The sequence below is a fragment of the Saccostrea echinata genome, unplaced genomic scaffold (assembly GCF_033153115.1).
Source record: "Saccostrea echinata isolate AGI-Se365-2 ecotype Australia unplaced genomic scaffold, CSIRO_AGI_Sech_v1 ptg000053l, whole genome shotgun sequence".
In the NCBI taxonomy this organism is placed as follows: domain Eukaryota; kingdom Metazoa; phylum Mollusca; class Bivalvia; order Ostreida; family Ostreidae; genus Saccostrea; species Saccostrea echinata.
The window spans coordinates 2,443,565-2,466,779 of record NW_026889802.1 but is presented as its reverse complement, the minus strand read 5'-3'; the positions used below and the strand labels follow the sequence as shown (position 1 = coordinate 2,466,779).

Genomic DNA, 23,215 nt, shown 5'->3' with positions numbered 1-23,215 from the left:
GATCCTGTACTGCTGATGTCACGCGTGGACTGCCATATTTTTGGCGATCATTTGTTGTACCATGCTGTTGGTATCTGTTTAATAGATGAGATATGGTGCTTTCTGCAAGATTAAAACCTCTTAACGACTGTGGTACACCTTGCAGTCGCCCAATTTCCTTTTTGTTATGCATCATTTAGATGGGCATTCTTAAATAGCGTCATTTTTTTTTTAAAAATTGAGAACACCAGCATTTGACAGCCGTTTTGTACCTGAATGATGTGGATCAGAAACCAACAAAAGTGTTCAAAAACAAAATATTAGTATTTTCCAAGATCAGGTGCTTTTTGTCTGTGAGTTTTGTATACTGGCTGTCTAGTTAACAAAAGTCTTAGAAATCATGTATTTTACTCGAATGAATCATATTCATCTAAAACAATTGTACGACAAATCTATTTTATATTATCCAGCGTATTGTTCCTATTATGCGCTTCTTTCTTTCTTTTTTTAACGGTTTTCAACTTTTCATACAATATCACGTCACGACCTGCACAAAGGGGAAAAATACGAAAAACATGAGAATTAGATAAAGGCTACTATTATTTGACAAGCTCAAAGTGTTTTGCAAATTTCAAAATCCAGTAACATTGATTTTCGGATGAAATGCTATTACGATATTGCAACACTGATACAAAAAATCTATATGACATGTCGGTGTTGATAAGAACAAAAGGGATACATAAATTTTTGTCACATTCGTTTTCCATAACATCTTCCCTATTGAATGAAGCAGATTTAGAAGTACCAAGGTCACTGAAATTAAAGGTGATATAAATCAGTCTACCTTATAAAATGTCCATTTAATATATATAAAAGATTTTTTAACAGTAACATTTCGTATCATTCTACTCATTCACTCTGAGACCGTTCACGGTAGCTCAGTCGGTAGAGCGCTCGCTCCGTGATCGGAAGATCGTGAGTTCGAGTCTCGGCCGCGACTGGCCTAAGTCGATAAAAATAGGTAGCAACTGTTCCTTCGCAATGCGCTCGGCACTTTGAAGTTGCGGGTCCTTCGGACTAGACCTTAAAACCGAGGTCCAGTGTCACGGCAGGCGATGGCACGATAAAGATCCCTCACTGCTCAATAGCCCTGAGTGCCGAGCAAAGGTCAAAATTTGAAGCCCTTCACCGGTATATGGTGACGTCTCTATATGAGTGAAAAATTCTCGAATGGGACGTAAAACAACATACAATCAAGCAATCAATCACCACTCTGAGTGATAACTTGGTTTTGTTTTCTTAAATTAATTTTTAATCTGTGATGTACAAATGTGCATAATCCAAAAGCAATAGCAGTGTACCACAACCTGCTAACAGAAAACTATCGAAGATGAATGTTGTCTGTTATTAATCTTTATCTCAGTCATAAAACATTAACAGATTAATAAAATGAACATATAACACAGCGAACGTACATCATTATAAAAATATACTTTTTGCTACTTGCATGTATATATTTCTGTGCTGATGAAGATTCTCCTTAATGAAAACATACCTGACTCAGACATATTTGCAGCTCAAAGTTCAAGATGTCAGAAATATTTTTAGATGAAATGTATAGAGATAACGAACAGTATTCAAGCTCAAAAGTCCATTAAACAATACAAAATAGGAGCAGAGCAAATAAGGACCTCCAAAACATCAGAGGTGGGATCAGGTGCCATGGAGGAGTGAGCATCCCCTGCAGACCGGTCAAACCCGCCGTGTGCTCCTTGTCATGATCGGGAAATAACGGAAAAATCCGTACAATTCAGTGTGTAAATAATGGCCTAACAATAAGTATGAAAAAACTTCAGTCTGCATTTGACTCAATGATAAATTGTATTTGCTGACAAGGTCATTGTATCGACCATAGAACTGACGAAATGATGACTTTAAACGAGACTGCTGATATTCTTGTTTCATCAACTTGTTTGTCAATAATTTACCTCGTTTTAGAAATTGTACATACATAGAGCATGCTCTACTGAGAGATATAAACCCTGTATGCAGGCGATGAAGGTATATTGCTGCATAAGTAAGGGAAGTTGAAAAGTTAAAGTCATCACGTATATCATAAAGCTTGGTTGTTAGATTATCATTAACTTTTTTTTAAAAGTAAAATATCCAAATATGAAATAGATGTGTCAGACTCTGTGGTATCTTTTTATCTCAAGCTCAGCGGGATATATCGTATCGACATAAGAAAGGAAATAACCATTGTTAATTGACAATACGTCGTCGATATATCTAAATGTCGAGTTCACGTATAAGATTTTGGTCAAATTCTGCTTCATATAAGTATAAAAATGGTCTGCTTTTTCATATAGAAAACGAAAAGTGTTGTTCAAAATTAATATGTATACTGGAGCATATCCATGCAGAGATCGAGATTTATGTGAATTATAATTGCTTTAATGTATAAATAGCCTCATTAATGTATATAAATATACATTTTCAAATGACTTTGTCGGAGATAAAACTACAAATAAGGTATTGCTTTATGTCCTCATATTACATAAAGCGATTTGCTCAGCACGTGACAGAACTTCATGCTTTCACGCTGTGCGTTGCTTAGTAATTCACTAGGTGGGACCTGCAGTTATTTCTTATTATAGAATAAAAATGGAATAAAGGATCAAGTGAAAATAAAGATATAAGGAAAAACTTTCTAGTTTTGGGGTTTTATGATGATGATCAATTAGGTTGCTCGCCTGATAATTTTATGCATAAAAGCGTTTATGCAAATTATCACGCGAGCAAACAGATTGATCACATCATAGAACCAAAAATTAAACAGTTATTCCTTAAACTGTTTCGCAGCTAACTATCAAGTTTCCTAAATCAATTGTTGAAAGGAAAGGGGGGGGGGTTAAAGACCATAGGCGTGCTGAGGGTAGGTTCATGATGTCACATGCATAGTCACATACATAGTGTCATCCTAGTGTCATGACATCGGATTGTATACCAATCTCAATCGTTGATTTTTGGGTTGAATTTTAATAACTTATTTTTTGAGTAACGACGTCCCAGAAAATGTACATCAATATTTCTGTACTTACTTGACTTCAATTAAACCGATACATAGAAATTCCCTAAATTTGTTTTCAAAACTAACTGCTTCATAATTCAACGTGGGAAGCTGCTAATTTAAAGTCCACCCAAATTGCAATATTAATTACTTGAATCAATCTTTCGGAGATTCTTTTGTTAAAAAATGTACTTTTTAATAATCAATTTGATATTGAGGTATGATTGAATGAAACATTGCTTAAGAATTTAGTCCGAGTGATGATAAAGTGTGTTTTTATTTTATCCGATATGCATAATTCAAAACAGTTCACTATGACTTGTTTCTAAATTTTACTGTGAATCGTGTCGTCAGTAATTATTTACTTGGCTGATGATATATATCTTTTTCAATATCGATATTATTGCTATGGTGAAAGTACTGTAACAAGTCGAGCGGACCCTTGTCACAAAATAAAAACTCCTTTGTCAGGCATAACAAGTTTTTATTTAGGATGGCAACAATCAAGAACAATAACAACGAATGAGATGCTGACCATTCAGACAATAGATGACCCGAAAAAAAAGGGGGGAGTGAACTTGTCTTGCGACTACATTACACAGTTAATTTATTGTTATAACTAGTATCTGCAAACAACTCCTTGTTCTCGAACTCTAATTAAAACAACTTTGCGTAATTAATTGCGTAAAATTAATTGTAAATTTAATAATTCAACAAGCAACGATCCGGACAGTCCCTAACTATTTGGGAAATCCAAATAAACTATCTCTGTACTAAACTATTAGATATGCCTAATATTAAACTCTAATACCACTTAACTTATGAAGAAAATATGCGTAAACTATTCAGAATATGTGTATACTCTCAAAATGAATTTATTTTCAGCTCAAGCTAATCCGAACAAATACTACCAAATCCGTACAAGCCATTCCGGACAAGAATAACCTAAGTGAACTTAACTACTAAAGTACTCTGGACATCCGAGCAAACAATCCGGACAACTATTAAAATGTATAAACGTGACGTAAACTATCAAATATCCTTCTGACCTTGGAAACGACTGACTCATAGAAATGTTCCGGTCATAAGTCCTAATTAATAACTCGAACTGTAAACAAATAAACTACTGGTCTACATGACTGGAATAATCTCTATACTCTTAAAACTGTCCTGTCCGGACGCGCAAGTCCTTATAAAAATTAGCATCATCCACTACAAGATTTATCATCTTGAATACCTTGGACTTTCTCTAGTTCTAACCAAACAACCCGAAGGGATGAAGAGTCGAGAGTGAGTGTCGAGATGCTGAAGCTGGGTCCTATATATAACCTTCTATGACCAATCAGCGTTTGTCCTTTTTGTCCGGAAAATTTATAACCAATCCAAACGCTGTACGGATCTATGGAAATTCCGAACAATTCCCGATATCCGGACAAGCTGAATTACAAACCTTAATAATCATTTAATGAACAATACAAGACCTTGTCCGGATTACTTTAATTATATGGACACTAAATAATGTAATTAGTTTAATAAATGAAAATATCCAGGACTACGTAGTATTACTATAAAAATCAAGATTCGAATCTAGGCGCCTTCTAAAGTAGTGCGCGCAGCGATATATGTAAATACGGAAGTATGACTTCACAATATAGTGCGCCGATGAGATCGATAAAATAAGACAATAGTTCACCATCATAAGGTAAAAAATAGACAAAAATAGTGGTCAGCATCATATTACAATAATTCAAGATAAAAATAATGTACAACATGGTTGAATAATGAAAAATCAGGCAGCAGAATCACAAGTGACAAGATGAGTTGTGAAACGGTCAGTCAGACAAGAGAAACGCATGGTAAAGTACACAAGAAGTTCGCGAGCGGTAAAATGACGATTTCACATAGATGAAGGTAAAGGAATGCGCTGGTACTGAACATACATCAACAACTGGTAATTATAAACAGGTTCAGTTTAATTAAAACGATTGTTTTACCGTATTTACGAAGAAATTTAGAGATTAAAATTTGTAAACAAATGATCGAAAATGGGGGAAGTTGTCAAACCACGAACGGTAATACTGCAGGTATTGTAAAACAAATCCGAGTAAAAATAAGACATAATAAATGCTGTTTAAGCTTAATAAATCACTTTAGAATCATGTACTATGATTATAGTAAATTCCCATCCAGAATAAATTAATTGTAAACAATATAAAGAGTTAGCATATGAAGGTCTCACATATTACAGTACAATACAAATGTTATTTTAAAGTCATCTGCCAAACAGAAAAACGTTCATCCCAAAATATTTGGAAGGGTCCACATAAGGACCTCTATGAAGAAATTTTTTTCTGTTAGTCAATTTATCATATAGAAAGTCGTCCCCGGAGGATTATTTTCTATATAGAAAATCTCCCTCCTCGGTCATTTTATCACATAAGAAGCAATCAGCAAACCGGCGATGATTGTCTATGTAAAAAAATCTCCACACTTGATCAATTATCATACAAAAAAAAAAGAAATTCCTAAGAAGACGATTTTTTAGATACGAAATCTCCCCTCCTTGTAAAGAACATAAAAGGTGAAGATATCGAACAGTGATCAGTCTCATAAATTCACTGAAGAATGCCAATCGTGAACAGTACAAAAACACGGATCCCTGGAAACACCAGAGGTGGGTAGAGATGCCCAGGAGGAGTAAGCATCTCCTATCGACCGGTCACACCCGCCGTGAGCCCTCTGTATTGACGAGGTAAACGCAGGGTGTGACGTAGTTAAAATGGTATGAAACAATGGCCTAATAATTGGTGTCAGTTAAAATACTCTAAAGCGATAGGTTGTATTTACACATGTACAAAGATTAACAAGGTCATTATAATGACCATAGAATATGGGAAATGCTGACTTTAAATGAGATGTCGAAAACTCTGTAACATCAACTTATTTGTGAGCAGCCTGCTTCTATTTAAAGATTAATAGTACTCAGAACATGCTCTTGAATACCAAATCAGTTGGAAGACATACATCATATATATAAGAATATTAAAGTAGGTCGGCTAATAAAGGAGCAGTGTCCCTTTGAACTCCAACACACTATCGGAAGACCTGGTCACTAAAGGCTAAAATTATAAATATTGTCAATGACTAGCATCTTTTAATATAAATTCGGAGTACTTGTGTGTATAATCAGAATGATATTTAACAAAGTAAATTTGTAGATGACCTATCACAAGATATGAAAATTTACCAGTTCCATTTTTATTGAAGAAGCAGTTATCTGGTGTCTTTTTATCTCGTGTCAAAAAGGCAGCTCTTTAATTTATCATGAGAAATGGTTGTAGGTGTGACCGGTCGACAGGGAATGCTTACTCCTCCTTGGCACCTGATCCGGGGGTCCGTGTTTTATGTCCTGTTCATAAATTTGTATTGTTTGTAGGGTTTTTTTTTTTTATCGATCTCTGTTCATTTTCTTCACCTTCTTCATTGTATAAAGCGGAGAAAGTATACCTTGGAAGATGACTGTCTATAAGGAAAATCTCCTACCTCAGTCAATTTATCATATAGAAAGAAATCCCCGGGGGATAATTGACTATATAGAAAATCTTCGGTAATTTTATCATATAGAAAGTATTCCCAGGGGAAGATTGTCTGCAAAGAAAATCATTCTTCTCGGTCATTTTACGATAAAAAAAGTAATCCCCGGAGGATAATTGTCCATATAGAAAATCTCCCTCTTCAGTCAATGTTTTACATGAAAAGGGGGATGATTAGTCTACATATTTAAAGAAATTAAACCCCGAGGTATGATTCTCTGTAAAGAAAATCTCTTCCATCGCTCAATTTATCTCAAAGAAGTTATCCCTGGGGGATGATTGTCTACTTAGAAGTTTTTCATCAGTATAGGTTGATCGTATGGAAAATCAACACAGGGGGATGATTCTCTTTATAGAAATTCTCTTCCCTTGGTCAATTTATCATATAGAATGTGTACCCTATCTGTTTGCTAAGGAAATTTTCCGTCATTTCTTCATACAGAGAATAATCCTACAGAGGAGACGATTCTCTACATAGAAAATCTTCCTCGATTAATGTTTCCCCGGAAGATGATCGTATTCATAGAAATTTTCTTTCTCTGACAATTTATCATACAGAAAGTAAACCTGGGGGATGATTCTCTACATAGAAAATCTTCTTCAATTCATATAGAAAGTAATCGCGGAGGACGACTGTCTACATAGAAAATCTTCTTCAATTCATATAGAAAGTAATCGCGGAGGACGACTGTCTAAATAGAAAATCTTCTTCAATTCATACAGAAAGTAATCGCGGAGGACGACTGTCTAAATAGAAAATCTTCTTCAATTCATACAGAAAGTAATCGCGGAGGACGACTGTCTAAATAAAAAATCTTCTTCAATTCATATAGAAAGTAATCGCGGAGGACGACTGTCTAAATAGAAAATCTTCTTCAATTCATATAGAAAGTAATCGCAGAGGACGACTGTCTAAATAGAAAATCTTCCTTTATCATTCATCGTATAGAACGGAAAAAAGGTGAACATAACGAACAGTAAACGATCTCAAAAAAATCTACAAATCATACAAAACTGTGATCAGGGCATAAACACGGACCCCAGAAAAATTCCAGAGATTGAACAGGTGCCTAGGAGGGGTAAGCATTCCCTGTTTACCGGTCACACCCGCCGTCATCCGTAAGTATTGATCATAAAAGAAAAAAGTCCAGAGGGATGATTGTCTACATAGAAAAATTATAAAGAAAATAATCCTACGTGAGATGGTCCTATACATAGAAAATTTCCTCCGTTGATCAATTTATCAATTGAAATATGGAGATAATGAATAGTTATCAAGCTCAAAAGTCGACTGAAACAAAACAGATCAAGAACAGAGCAAATACGGACCTCTAAAAGCATCAGAGGTAGGATCAGGTGCCATGGAGGAGTAAGCATCCCCTGTCGACACCCACCTTGTGCTCCTTGTCATGATCGGGAAAACAGAAATATCCGTGGACAATTCAGTATGTGTTAATAATGGCCTAACAATTAGTATTAAAAAAACATCAGTCTGCATTCGAATTAATGATAGTGAATCCTTGTTTCATCAACTTGTTTGTCAATAGCTTGCTTCGTTTTAGAAATTATTCGCTCTTGCGTATTGAATCAACTAGGAGACAAAAACCCCATATACAGGTGATAATGGTATATTGCTACATACATAAGGGAATTTGACGATTGAAAAATTGAAGTCATAACGTTTATCATTAAGCTTTATTATTAGGTTACCATTTAAGTCTTTTTCTAGTAAAATATCCAAATATGAAACAGATGTGTTTTATTTCAAGCTCACTGGGATATATCGAGTCGACATATGAATGGAAGTAACTTTTGTTAATTGATAATACGTCGTCGATATATCTAAATGTCGAGTTGAAAGCCACAAGTGTTTTCTTCTCATGTAGAAGTCATTGAATATATTCTGCTTCATATGAATACAAAAATAGGTCTGCTAATAAGGGGTTGCAATAGGTACACAGGGGAATTCCAACAGAATGCTGAAAGACCAGATCTCCAAAAACTACATGGATATTGTCAATCAGAAACTCAAGCATCTTTTTAATATCAACTTCAGTGTACTTGTCTGTACAATCAGAATGTTTTTTACAAAATAATTTTGCAAATGACCAATGACAAGGTAAGTAAATTTACTAGTTCCATTTTTATTGAAAAAGCAGCTGTCTATGATGTCAGAATGCCTGGACTTAAATTCATCGTGGGGAATGGTTATATAAAGTGTTAAAAAGTTGCTCGTTTTGATGTTATTGATTTTGGTAAAATTTTGTGATTTCAAATTTTCTATAAGTTCCTTGAAGTTTTTAAGTACCACATCTGATTTACACCACTTCTCAAATATAATTGTTGTACAGTACTCCTGAAGTTTCTCCTTAACTGCTGTTAATATTTTAGTGAGGAGTAATGAAAGAGGCTCGGTAGAACATTTACTGGAACCCGCTATGTATCTTTGTTTGTAAGGATTTTTATAGAGTTTAGGAACCCAGTATAGGTATGGTCATTCAAATTTATTTTGATTGTTTGGGAATATTAAAAATATTTAAAACTGGCATATGGTTTTGAAGAATATCCTCCTAATATCCTCCTTAGAAAGGGTCGCCGGAATATGGCTGAAGTATTGCCGACGCGGTATTAAACAATAATAATCAATCAATCCTTACAAAGGGAGCTATGGGTATCAGTTGGATTGTCACTTGCAGAATTAAATCCTAGTTCCTCTAAAATACAATTCAAATAACGAGCCTTACAAACAAGGAAAATGTTGTTACCTGCTTTGTCAGCGGGGACCAGTACATACTGATCGTGTTTGAACTATCGTTGGGTCGTGTTTTGACTGACATATATTCATACCAATTGTTAGGCCTTGGTATTTATACTAAATTTGACTACGGAATATTCCCTGTACCTAATCAATACATAGGGCTCACGGTGGGTGTGACCGGTCGACAGGGGAAGCTTACTCCTCGTAGGTATTAATCCCACCGCTGGAATGTTTTATGCCTTGTTCACAGATTTGTACAAATTGTTTGTAGGGCTTTTTTGAGATCGATCTCTTTTCGTTACCTTCACCTTTTTGTATGATCATACCCAAAAAGTGTTAGGTCGATTTAGAATTTTAGTTCCAAAGTTTTCTTTAAAAAGATATCTTTATAAAGATTCTAATTTTGAAAAAATTCATATTATGATTTAGTGCCAAAACAACTGCACGAACACCACATTTTTTTCACTACGAAAAGGTTCTAAACTATTCATGGTAAACTACATGTAGTTATTCGAACCCTCACATTTTTTTCTTTTTTCCTCTTTATTGTCTTTTAATCAAACACCGATATATTGTTGTAAATTTTAAGAGAATGACATTTTCACCCTAGATCTAAAAAAAAAAAAAAATAGATATGCTTATGTGAATTAGTGATTAAAATATAATAGATCGCACAACTCTTTGAAGGATGTTAATGAATGTATGAATATTTTGTATATGGTGCTCACTACAGTCTAAAATATAGAAAGTAATCAGTGGGGGATTATTTTCTATGTAGAGAAATCTCCTCCCTCGGTCAATTAATCAGTTAAAAATTGATTTCCGGGGATGACTTTTTATACAGAAAATCTCCTCTTTGGTCAATTTACCTTATAGAAAGTAATCTTTGGGGGATGATTCTCTTTATAGAAAAAACTCAACCTCGGTCAATTTATCAATTTAGAAAGTACTCTCCAAGGTATGATTGTTTTAAAAAAAATGTTTAATTTTTGAAATATAAGATGTATTACTTATAGAAAACCCCCCTATTCGTTTGGGATTCCATGTATCGGTATTATGCTTTGAATTGGAGACCACTAGTATTTTGTTTATGATATCTTTCAACCTCTACAAAAATTTCTGTTGTTGGTGTGACCCTTTAAACTATCACCAATATTTTACATATTGATAAACTTTAGTTTTTCGGATCTAGATGAATAATTTCACTCTCATAACGCCTGTAAGAACCTCCTAACTCTGACATTCTCCATCGGAGATAGAGAGAACTTTACAGAGAGTCCAATCAAGGAGATCGGAATTAATTCCCTTCAAATCACTATGGTAGAATCTAAGTCCGCATATTTTCCCCCTTTGATCCATCGATATTCCATGGTGTCTTAGAACTCAGGCATGGAGAGAGTCTCTTTACATTGTGGGTTGTCTCCTGGCTCTGATCCTCATACATCTTATCAGGAGGTTCTTCGCGATGGGTATGTTCATAATACGACGTTGGCTTCTTGTATGGTGTACCTCAGTCTTCTAATGTCATTACAAACTTACCAGATGTACACCTTGTTCCAGCTTCCAATCTATTTCCACCATGTAAAATATGAAGATCATGAACAGTGAATCTCACAATTTCTATTAACAATATAAATGTTAACAGGACAAATCATGGGCCCCTGGAAATACAGAGGTGGATCATATTATGTTATATCATATTATATTATAAAAATGGCGACAAAAAATTGTCTCACGAATATTTCGAACATTTCCAAAATATGGCTGAAATATTGCCGACTCGGCGTTAAACAATAATAATCAATCAACCAATCGAATATTTCCAACTTTCGTCTAATTGTTCAATAACGTCGAGGAAATTTGGGATGGGTAAAATTTTGTAATATTTAATTGTTATTGGTGACCTTCTCATTCGCGATAAATTTTGTCTGAGATTCAGATGTAAGCACGGGATGGGGAAATCAAAAATTTGTCAAAAAATCATCATGAAAAATTTTCGATGAGGTCTGTGTTTGAGGGGACAATTAATAGGTGTTTATTCAGAAAAAAAACACTATAAGCAGGTGACCATAGAACACTAGTATTACTACAAAATCAGAAGATGACGACGGAAAAGCTAAAGTTATCACATTTGTCATATAGTTTAGTGGTTAGTTTGCCATTACGGGGGGGGGGGGGGGTGTCGAGTCGACATGAATAATTGAAATGAACATCGCATTAATATGTTACTCGTCGTTGAAATATCTAAATGCTGAAATGATTTTCTTCTTCTTAGAATGAAAAGGAAATTTAAAAAAAATGAATAAAATGAACGGGTTTGATTGAATATAGTATAGTATTGTTAATATCCACGAACAAATCTCGAGTTCCTTTCATAATTCAGGATGAATAAATGATATTCTATAACAGTCATGCTCTGATAAAAAGAAATACTATAATTAACTGTATATTACCCTTAAAGTATCAGTTTTTACTGACTATGAATTTCAAATCGTTAAATTTCATTTTCCTATATATTTTGTCATATAACCGGTAATAGGTAATATAATCTGTATATATTCAGATGTTATTACTATGATTTTAAACGTAATTTTATGGTTGATCTAACACCCCCTTCTCCCCACCCCCATCCCCCCACCCCCAAATGTTTAATAAAGATTCATAGTAAAACAATGTATTTAAAAAATTGCTATATTTTAAGACAACAGTTAATTTCTGTTAGGGTACCCATAATGTAAAAAGTATATCCTATCAAGTTTTACTCATTTATTCTCATTTTCATTTAATTTTATCTTAATAAAGGCACCCACAAAGGGTTTTGTTCAGTGTAATAAACTTTTATTTTCCCCTGTACGTCCATTGTTAAATTTATGTACGACCATTTCACACTCACTTATTAATAACACGTCTTAGTTTAGGAGGATCCTAAATCAGCTTTGATTTACATGCCTAAATTTGTCTTAGGATCATCCTAAAATTTTTCTAAGATTATTCTTAGGATTTTCTTCAGATAATTTTAGGAAAGTTTTTTAAACATGCTTGCAGGTGCCTAGGAAGAGTAAGCATTCCCGTCGATCGGTCACACCCTCCGTGAGCCCTATGTATTCATCAGATAAACGGAATAATCCGTCGTCAAATATAGTCTTAAAAATAGCCTTACAGTCGGTATGAAATTTGCAAGTAAAATAACGACCCAATGTTAGGTTGTTTTTGCAAACAAGGTCATAGTAACGACTAATAAAAACCTCCATTTAATTTGTCAGAAGCCAGCCAAGGCTAAAAAGTTTATAGAATGAAATATATGGAGATAACGAACAGTATTCAAGCTCAAAAGTCCATTAAACAATACAGAATAGGAGCAGAGCAAACACGGACCTCCAAAACATCAGGTGGGATCAGGTGCCATGGAGGAGTAAGCATCCCTGCCGACCGGTCATACCAGTCCTGTGCTCCTTGTCATGATCGGGAATTAACGGAAAATCCGTCGACAATTCAGTATATAAATAATGACAAAACAATTAGTATGAAAAACAACTGTCTTCAAACAACTTTTTTGTCAATAATTTACCTCGTTTTAGAAATTGTACATACATAGAGCATGCTCTTGCGTATCGAATCAACTGAGAGATATAAACCCTGTATGCAGGTGATGAAGGTATATTGCTGCATAAGTAAGGAAAGTTGACGATTGAAAAGTTAAAGTCATCACGTTTATCATAAAGCTTTGTTGTTAGATTACCATTAACGTCTTTTTCAAGTAAAATATCCAAATATGAAGCAGATGTGTCAGACTCTGCAGTATCTTTTATCTCAAGCTCACCGTATCGACATAAGAATGGAAATAACCATTGTTAATTGACAATACATTGTCGATATATCTAAACGTCGAGTTGAAGGCAACAGCAAGTGTTTTCCTCTTTTCACGTATAAGATTTTGGACAATTCTGCTTCATATGAATGCAAAAAAAGTCTGCTAATAACGGGGCGCAATTGGTACCCATGGGAATTCCAATAGATTGTTGGAAGACCTGGTCTCCAAAAACCATATGGATATTGTCAATCAGAAACTCAAGCATCTTTTTAATGTCAACTTCAGAGTACTTGTGTGTACAATCAGAATGTTTTTTAACAAAATAATTTTGCAAATGACTAATGACAAGGTAAGTACATTTACGAGTTCCATTTTTATTGAAAAAGCATCTGTCAATGATATAAAAAAGCCTGCACTTTAATTTATCGTGGGGAATGGTTGTGTATAAAGTTGAAAAGTCGTAAGTTTTTAAGCTGGTGATTTTGGTAAAATCTTTTGATTTAAAATTTTCCAAAAGTTCCTTGGAATTTTTAAGTATCCATATCTGATTTACACCACTTCTCGAATATATTGTTGTACAGTACTCTTGAAGTTTCTCCTTAACTATTGTTAATATCTTAGTGAGGAGTAAAGAGAGAGGCTGGGTTGAACATTCACTGGAACCCGCTATGTATCTTTTTTTGTAAGGATTTTAATGAAGTTTCGGAATCCAATATAGACATGGTGATTCAAATTCATTTTGGTTGTTTGGAATATTAAAAATATTCAAAACTGACATATGATTTTGAAGAATTTCTTCCTTAGAAAGGAGACTTTGAGTATAAGTTGGATTACCACTTGTAGAATTAAATCCAAGTTCCTCTAAAATACATTTAATATAATGAGCCTTCAAATGAAATATATAAAGATAACGAACAGTATTCATGCTCAAACGTCCATCAAACAATACAAAATAGGAGCAGAGCAAACACGGACCTCCAATCATCAGAGGTGGGATCAGGTGCCAAGGAGGAGTGAGCATCCCCTGCCGACAAGAAACAAAGACAATGTGTTACCTGCTTTATCAGCAGGGACCAGTACGCACTGATCATGTAATCTATCTAATTCTTTTTTCGATTCTGGATTATTGAATACAGAAGGATAGATGGTTCTCATATTGCCCCAAAATCTTTTAATGCGCGATTTTAACATACATCTGATACATTTAATCCATTCTGACAACGTGTCAAGGTCTTCTTTTTCATGTCTGGCCCATCGCCTGGCGTAATCCTCTACAAAATCCATAATATTTAGGAAATTCCGACGCCAGTTGAAGGATCGGGGTTCCCTATATTTAAGACCTTTTAAAATTAGTGATCTAAGGTCTTCATTATTAACTATATTTACGTCACCAGTAATGACGTGTCCAGCATGACTTCAGTTGAAGAGTGAAGAAGAACATGAACAGGAAGGAGGATTAGGTATCAGATACTTAATATCCAGGCTCTGCAAAGTTTTCCTGTAATTAAAAAGTTTGGAAGCAATAGTCGATGTATATTTATAGGAAATATATGGTATACTAGTAGTCTTCAATTTAAAATATGCTGGAATACAAGACTGAACCCTTTTGTGATTAAGAATATTACTTATATTAACCGCGTTATTTATATTAACGGCGGTCGCCCGCGTGGCGCAGTGATTAGAGCGTCTGCTCTAGAGTCGCGGAGTAAAGAGTTCATCCTTACTTCGCGGGTTCGAATCCCACTGTGGGACGTGGAGACCGGTCCTTCGGATGAGACCGTATAAACCGAAGTCCCGTGTTGCAGTAGGTGCTGGCATGAAAAAGATCCCTCACTGCTCAATGGCCGTAAGTGTCGAGTATAGGACAAAATTTGCAGCTCTCCACCGGCAAGTGGTGGCGTCTCCATATGAGTGAAAAATTCTCGAGAGGGACGTTAAACAACATACAAACAAACAAAAAAATATATTAACCGCGTCAATTCCTTTGTTGGCATATTGAAGTTTAAGGAACAACAGGTTGTTTTAGCTACATATTTTCTGTAAAACGGGGCGGTTTAAGAAGTCTATGATTTGCAATATCCATAACCACATATCATCTGAACTGTATTCTGGTGTTGAGGAATCAAAAAATGGACTTTCCTAAACTTTTCAAGTAGACTATTTAAAAGTTTCAAAGGGACAGAGTAAAGTTTGGTGCGGTTGTGATGAAGACCTAACTGTTGATATATATAAGGTAGTAATGAATCAAAAGAGACATCGTGTATTAAAGGTTTATTGTAAAACCGATGCCCATGACTACGCTTACGTCTCTATGTATGGTTAAAAAGTCCCATCACATTTACATTGTTACACTGTGGACTGGAAAGATTCCTAACTCTATCGACATTGTCATTGCATCCATAGGGAAAGGCCGTACCTTTCATCTGATCTGACTGACATCTGATGAGGTTTCCAACATGACCATGCTTCTCTGTTGCAAACCCATGATGATCCGAATTTCCACAAGGCATTGATCGTGAATGAAGATGCGTCTAGTTCTCGAATCTGTAGATCAGCAGGGTTGTCGTGTGTGGGAAAGTTTTTCCATGTGAATGCGCTACATAATTCGCAAATTTCAAATATTCTGTTTGACACGAACATTTTCAACAGTTTCTTGTTAGACAACCAGTGCAAGACGATTTGGCTGTCTGGCCAGTAGACAATATTCATTTCTCGTAATGAGTTTTGCAGGTGATTTCGCATTCTTGCAGCGATCAATGCTGCCGTCAGTTTTAACTGTGGAAGTGTGAGTGATTTACTAGTAAGTGGTGCCACTCTGTTTTTGGCCATGAATAATTTTAATTCTCTTCTATTACAGATGTATATGCAGCGGCTCCATAAGACTTGGTACTGGCGTCTGCAAAGATGTGTAGTGTTGTTTCATCGTCCATCTTGTTGAAATATTTCCTCGGAAATTGAACTGATGATGTGATGTTCTGATCATTTGCAAGATAATTCCAAGTCCTACAAATTTCATCTGATACTGGGTTGTCCCATTCATATCTTTGTTCCCAAAATGACTGTAACAATATCTTGGCTCTCATCGTGACTGAACTCAGAATACCAAGTGATTTGTGATGAGTATTGTAGTATCAATCTCTTTGTAACGGTCTCAAGTTTAAGTATTTCTCGTTTCGCAAATGACAATTTGTTGTACATTGGGTCCCAGCGTAATCCTAGTAATTTTATTACTTCGTCCGAGTCGTGCAATCCATGATAAATGGCTTCTGTGTGAAGTATCTGACTGTTCGATGCCCATGATCTCAGTTTCATTCCTGCATCCATCCATCATGATCTTCCTTGATTCCCGAAAGTACTCAATAGAATCAGTTTCGCTTGCAGAACTGGATATCCTCTGGTACCTTATCTATAAATTCTTTTCGTTCCTAGTTCTTGAATATCTCACTGTATTTCTTCAGAAGTCGCGGGTTGCTCTTAGTCTTTGTGCTTTGGGTTCTTTTCAGTGCAATACCATAATTCGATGGTAGCTAAGAATGGTCGTGTTTCCATGGCAATTAGAATTTGCCGTATCGAAATTCGATGCACTTATCTTGGTACATCTTGACTTTATCACTGGGCTCGTTCTTATCTGGCTTGTCCTTGATTCCAATGTTTTCTTGTTTCCAGAAGGTTCCAGTGCTTGTTCTACTGACGTATGCATAGCCATTACGTTGTATATTTTTACTGACATACGTTGTATATATTTACTGACACTGTCTGTACAAGATGACTGAGAAGTTGGTCCTGACAGCAGAAATCCAATCTTCACAGCAGATGGTCCTGATTCCCGGATGACTTGGTTTTCTCCAGTACTGATCTGCTCCGATTAAAATCGAAATTACAAATTCGCTATCAATTAAAACCGGCTGCGCTAATTTTAGTCCTTGAAGGTATGGAAGTCTTATCACTTCAGATGTGTGGAAGCTAGTTAGAGATTTTGCTATGGATGGTACTATCAGAACATTAATAGCGATCAATTCGCCTGAGTCGGTTATCAAATCGATGGTTGACTATCTAGATACTGGACACTTCCAGTTTTTCCAACGGTAGATAGTATAATTGCTTCAGATTTCATTTGTGTGTGATTTCTAACTCAAGTTTTTTTTTTCCTGTTATGAACGATCTTTGCGATCCTTCATCAAATAAGATATTAGCATCGGATGACTCACCGGAGCGATATAGCTTTTTTTCAGTAAAACACTTGTAGGTCGATGTTCAGTACTGTGGTTTCTGGCTTCCTATTCCTTTCTACGATGTTGACACTTGTTAATTTTGTGGGCATGTCTCTGTCACTCGTTAGTTTCACGTCGCATATACTTGTGTGGTGTTTCTTCTGACACTTTTTTACACCTGTTGCGGGATTTACAATCTGAGGCGCGGTGTTTTCCCAAGCAGTTGAAATACAATTTCTTCCGTCTCAAGATGTCAAATCTTCTACTTACGTCTGTAATGAAATATATGGAGATAATGAACAGTATTCAAGCTCAAAAGTCCATTAAACAATACAAAATAGGAGCAGAGCAAACACGGACCTCTAAACATCAGAGGTGGGATCAGGTGCCATGGAGGAGTGAGCATCCCCTGCAGACCGGTCACACCCGCCGTGTGCTCCTTGTCATGATCGGGAAATAACGGAAAAATCCGTCGACAATTCAGTGTGTAAATAATGGCCTAACAATTAGTATGAAAAACGTCAGTCAGCATTTACTCAATGATAAATTGTATTTGCTGACAATGTCATTGTATCGACCATAGAACTTACGAAATGATGACTTTAAACGAGAGAGCTGATATTCTTGTTTCATCAACTTGTTTGTCAATAATTTACCTCGTTTTAAAAATTGTACATACATAGAGCATGCTCTTGCGTATCAAATCAACTGAGATATATATATACCCCGTAGGCAGGTGATGAAGGTATATTGCTGCATAAGTAAGGGAAGTTGACGATTGAAAAGTTAAAGTCATCACGTTTATCATAAAGCTTGGTTGTTAGATTACCATTAACGTCTTTTTCAAGTAAAATATCCAAATATGAAACAGATGTGTCCGACTCTGTGGTATCTTTTATCTCAAGCTCAACAGGATATATCGTATCGACATAAGAATGGAAATAGCCAACTTTCTTACAATCCCCTGGAAAATGATTCTCTGTGCAGCAATAGATGCATGGGCGGCTCTTCACCTCTTTTGTTTCAACATGAGACGTCGACTCTCTTTTTTTCTGATTATGTGAACGTTGAGTTGTTTCTTTGCGGCACTGGAAAGAAATATTGCTGTTGTGTGAAATCCATCCCTGTTTTCAATCTGGCCTGTTTCGAGAACTTTAACTTCTTTGATGATAGCTTTACAGAGATTTTGTAGTGAAATGTTGTCACCATCGTACTCATGTGCATTTTTTTTCTAATTTCAGCTGGTAGCTTGTTGGTTATGACTGGAATAAGCAAAGCTTTAAATATCTCTTGTCTTTGCCCTAGGCATACCAAGCTTCTGACATGAGATTCTATGAAGTCCCCATAATTTCTTAAACTATAATGGCGTCATTTCTGGGAGCATGAGAGTTGCTAATTTTCTGAGACTGACCAAATCGTTCTTTGAGCAAGTTTATGGCCTTTTCGTAATTAGCATTTGTAAGCGCAAATCATTCTATGGTTTGTGCTGCTGTGTCGCGTAATTGAGCTTTGAGATAACTAAACTTTTGAATTGGCGTCAAAGTATGATTGCAATGAATCGTTAATTCGTAAGAATCCCAAAATGTATTCCATTCTAATACATCCTCGTAAAAATGCGGAAGATCTAACTTTGGCAATCTGTGATTATTCGTAGCGTGTTGGGGTGATAATGACAAAACATTTTGCTGGCTACTTTGTGTATTGAGATCAGAAGCAGGGAAATTGTTCAAAATATTCTCACTAACCATGTCACTTGACTTCATTGTAGGTGACGTGTTAACATTATTATCATAAATTTCTGTGGCAGGTATAAAACACTCAGCATTGACGTTCAAAGTTTTTCTGTAAATTTTTCAGTCTGCTTAATTTTACAATCTAATTCATGCATGTACTCATCTGTATTTGCGATTTCTGTTTCGATGTCCTCTTCAGATAGGGTCTCCAATATATGGTCGTTCAATTCTTGTAGGGTCTGCCTTTTCAGCGATAGACGCTGATTTCCTCGACGATTTCTTCTCTGACTGGATTTTCTTTTAGGCCCGAAAATCTTCCAAATAGTTTTGTACTACTGCTCTGTTGCCGACACATATAGCTTTGAGTCTTCCTTCCATCGTATGTAGAATTCCCTCGGCCATAGCACCAAAATGTTGTGGAATGTATAGAAAAGGTATAAAAACACGTCTTGATCGTAAAGTAAGTTATTTTGAGACTTGTTATTATCTATAGAAACGTAACAATCTAAAGCACTATGACGTCACAATTAAGTAAACGCTATATAAAAGCGCGGATAATCCACGACAGTAAAATTGTAGACCAATCACACGATATAACAATTTCCTAGTTCCATTTTTATTGAAGAAGCTGCTGTCTATGATGTCAAATTGAAACCTGACTTTCAGAAGTGCCATCATTTGAAAGGTCGCTGTGACTTTTAATAGGATTTCCAGATCTGTAATTCAAGCCATGTTTTAAAATGCCGTTGTAATGATGAGCCTTAGAAACAAAGACTATGTTGTCTACAAACTTTGTCAGCTGGATACATTACATATGGTTCTTATAGTATATCTTGTTATCATGTCCATTCTATTGATAATGGGAGGATAGATGGTATAGATACTAGTAAATTGCCTTTTTTAATTTTCAAATACGATACTTTTAATAAATCAGTACATTTTAAACTCTTTCTCTATCTTACCGACTTTAGAGGTTTATCCTTCATATTTAGCTCATTGTTTTGGCATGCTCCTCGGCGAACGCATCATTGAATGAACTTTTGTCGCCATTTGAACGATCAGAGCTCCCTGGATTTGGGATCTGTTTAAATGAATGCTTTCATAATGTCATTTTCAATAATATTTATAATGATGTGTCCAGCAGCACTATAGCTGGAAGAAGACGAAGAACAAGAACACCAAGGAGGATTTTATTTTGACTGGTTCAATATCTAGGCACTGTAGAGCTTATCTATAATTTGAAAAAAGGATGCAGCGGTTTGGGAATATCTGTAGGAAATACTCGGTGTAGAGTGTAGACTTCAACTTGAAATATTTTAGAATGCAACACTAGTCTTTTTATGATTAAAAGTGTAACTAAAGTATGTACACAATTTTGACGACAGATAATCAATACAGAAGGATCGACCTGTCGATAAGGGAAGCTTATTTATTCTAGATACCTGATCCCACCTCTGGTGTTTCCATTTCTTTTTTCGTGTTTGCGATTCGTATTGTGTTTGGGATTTATGAGATTAATTACAGTTCGTTATCGTTAAGCTTTTTATTGACGGTATCTATACCTTTAAACCTTTGGCTTAAGGAACCAAGGGAGTGATTCGGAAACACTACTATTATCATCCGTAGCAAGTAGCAAGTGTCTGTCCATAAGATCTGCCTGTTCGAACCTCTCATCCTTTTATCCCCTCGTGAGGCTATGGGGAAATTGATTTATTTTCTTGTCTCCTCCTAGCTCTTTCGGTGTTCCCTTTAAGTGACCAAGGGAACCTACTCCTTGGTAACCGCAACCAATCTGTTCCTGGATGCCGTCTGTTTTCCTAGTATCACCGCTCCTCCTTTATCGTCATCCTGTCTTTCCTGTGCAGTCACTCTTTACCCAGAAAATTTGTATTCACATACAGTGGATGGTGTTCTACTGATTAACGCTTCAGCATCAAAGTTTATGCCTATAACTCCTATTGTCTACCACTTGTACTCGTCTGTCGGTTCCTATCGTCATCAGATGATCTCCAACATACCTCAGATTTTCGACCCTGAACCAAAACATCCCTCAGTTGATAGGTCAGAATTGGTGGCTAATCCACTCCTCGATGATTCCTGTCTTCCGACAAAGATATTCTCTTCAGTGCAATGTCAGCGTGATGTTTTCTATGCAGCTTATCCTAGTCGTCTCAATACTTTCTTTTTTTCTATTTCTATAAATGTTGGAACAGCTTCCACATCGATAATGCTGGAATCCACTCTACGTCCAGTCTTAACAAAGAACAGCCAAACACTCCATCCTCGATCCAGACATTCTGCTATGAAGTCTGCATACTCGAGACTCTTCCTTTCATGCGCCTCCTTGCACAGCTCCTCCCATGGTCAGTTCTATAACGATTATTGTCAATAAATGCCTAGAGATTAATTCTGCGTTTTGTTGCATGGATGCTTCCACCATTTCTGGGAAAACAAACAGCTTGTTTAGATTAACTTCCAGCTCTCAGTCTTACACTCTGTCCATCAACGATTCAGCTTTTCCTATGTTTTAGCTGTGGACTCCTATTCCCTACTCGTACTTCTCTGAGGATGTAGTGTACTCATCCACGGTAAATCGGATCTGTATCCCTTTCAAAGTAACTTTTGACAATCTGCTACACGTTTTCTGTGCATTGTAGAGCTCCAACGCAGTTTCAGAATGCTTATGTGGACGGATTCATAGGCATTGACTATGTCTAACCATACTTAAGCATGATTATCCTTGTCTTCTTTGGCCTCATTGATGGGCTGGCTTATCTTACATGCGCCACATACCAAAATAAAAACGATGTACTAGTATGCCTGCCTTCTGGATGGATGCATCTATATACTCATTGTTCAAAAATGTTCCCTTCGAAGTTCAACAGAGATATGGTCCTAAATTGGCTGATTATCTCTAAGTCCTTCTCCTTGGCACCCATCTTTCTCTCTCCAGGGTGATAATATTGTTCCTTTCCTCTTAACACATGTTAAACTTCCATACTTTACTCTGCAGTTTGGCAACTTCTTGTGCACTCTATACGGAATCCGCATTTGCCCAAGGGCTGAACCTGATTTTACTGTGTTTACTATATTTTTTACCTCCTTCCATGTTATCTCCTTCACATCCATCAACGTCTGCAAAAGATCTACACTTATCTCCTATGGATATGGATCTGGCGCTTTGATCTTCCCTTTTATCGCCTTTTTTCAGCATGTGTTGTATGCAAATAATCCGTACTAGCATGCCTCAAGTTCTTCCTTGGGACAGTGAAGTTTCCCTGACCTTATCTCACCCATAAGATAGCCATACCATTATAGAAGATCTTTTACAATTTACGGCTCGCAAATATGGAATGAATTGCCAGAATTTTTAAAGTGTAATCCCCCATTACAAAGTTTTAAATCAGCATATATCAGAAATTATTTTCAGTCTACAAACTAACTCAATTGTACCAAACACCTCATTGATTATGTTCAGTTTTATGGAATTTTTGCATTATATCATGTGTAAATATTATTTTTATTAGACCACGCTTTTTTCATATTCTTTAATATTTATTTGCTTCTGTACATACCCTTGCTGTCTGTATAAACGTTTTCAGGACCACAATGTAAACTAGTTTTATAAACTAATTGTGCTATCCTGTATAAATAAAGGACATTATTATTATTATTATTATTATTATAAGGCTTCTGATAAAGCAGATCCTGAAAAGCCCTGTTTTTCTACCTTTGCTTAATCTTCTTTCTCAAATTCTCTGTCCTCCTGAATTTAAAAGCTCTGAACTGATAACATCAGTCAAGATTGCTATCTCTGCCTTCTCCCAATCAATTGCCGTTCTAAACTGTTTGCTGCTGGTGTCATTTCCTTTCCTGTTTGTTAGGAGTCTGGTTTATGATCTGCCTTTTGACGTTTCCTTTCTCAGTCACAAAATTCTCTCCTTATGGTGTACAAATTGCTGGTTAATGCTCGCATCTTCCATTCTACCTTCCTTGTAATTGTCTAGAGGATGTATCTTACTGACATCTTCATTAAAGCTGCCGCACACTACGTCTTTTT

General features: G+C 35.9%; 2 protein-coding genes across 2 annotated transcripts in view; both read right to left on the bottom strand.

Moving 5' to 3' along the window:
- Window positions 1-23,215, bottom strand: part of LOC133204393 (polycystin-2-like) — a 271,638-nt gene that overhangs the window by 133,080 nt on the left and 115,343 nt on the right. The gene's annotated exons all lie outside the window — the stretch shown is intronic.
- Window positions 15,600-16,040, bottom strand: LOC133204439 (uncharacterized). Its single transcript, XM_061340166.1, has one exon. The coding sequence runs from the start codon at window positions 16,038-16,040 to the stop codon at window positions 15,600-15,602; it is 441 nt and encodes a 146-aa protein (XP_061196150.1).

What these genes read in the sequence shown, in the direction of transcription:
- LOC133204439 (XM_061340166.1), bottom strand. Translation starts at nt 16,040, where the DNA reads ATGGCCAAAAACAGAGTGGCACCACTTACTAGTAAATCACTCACACTT.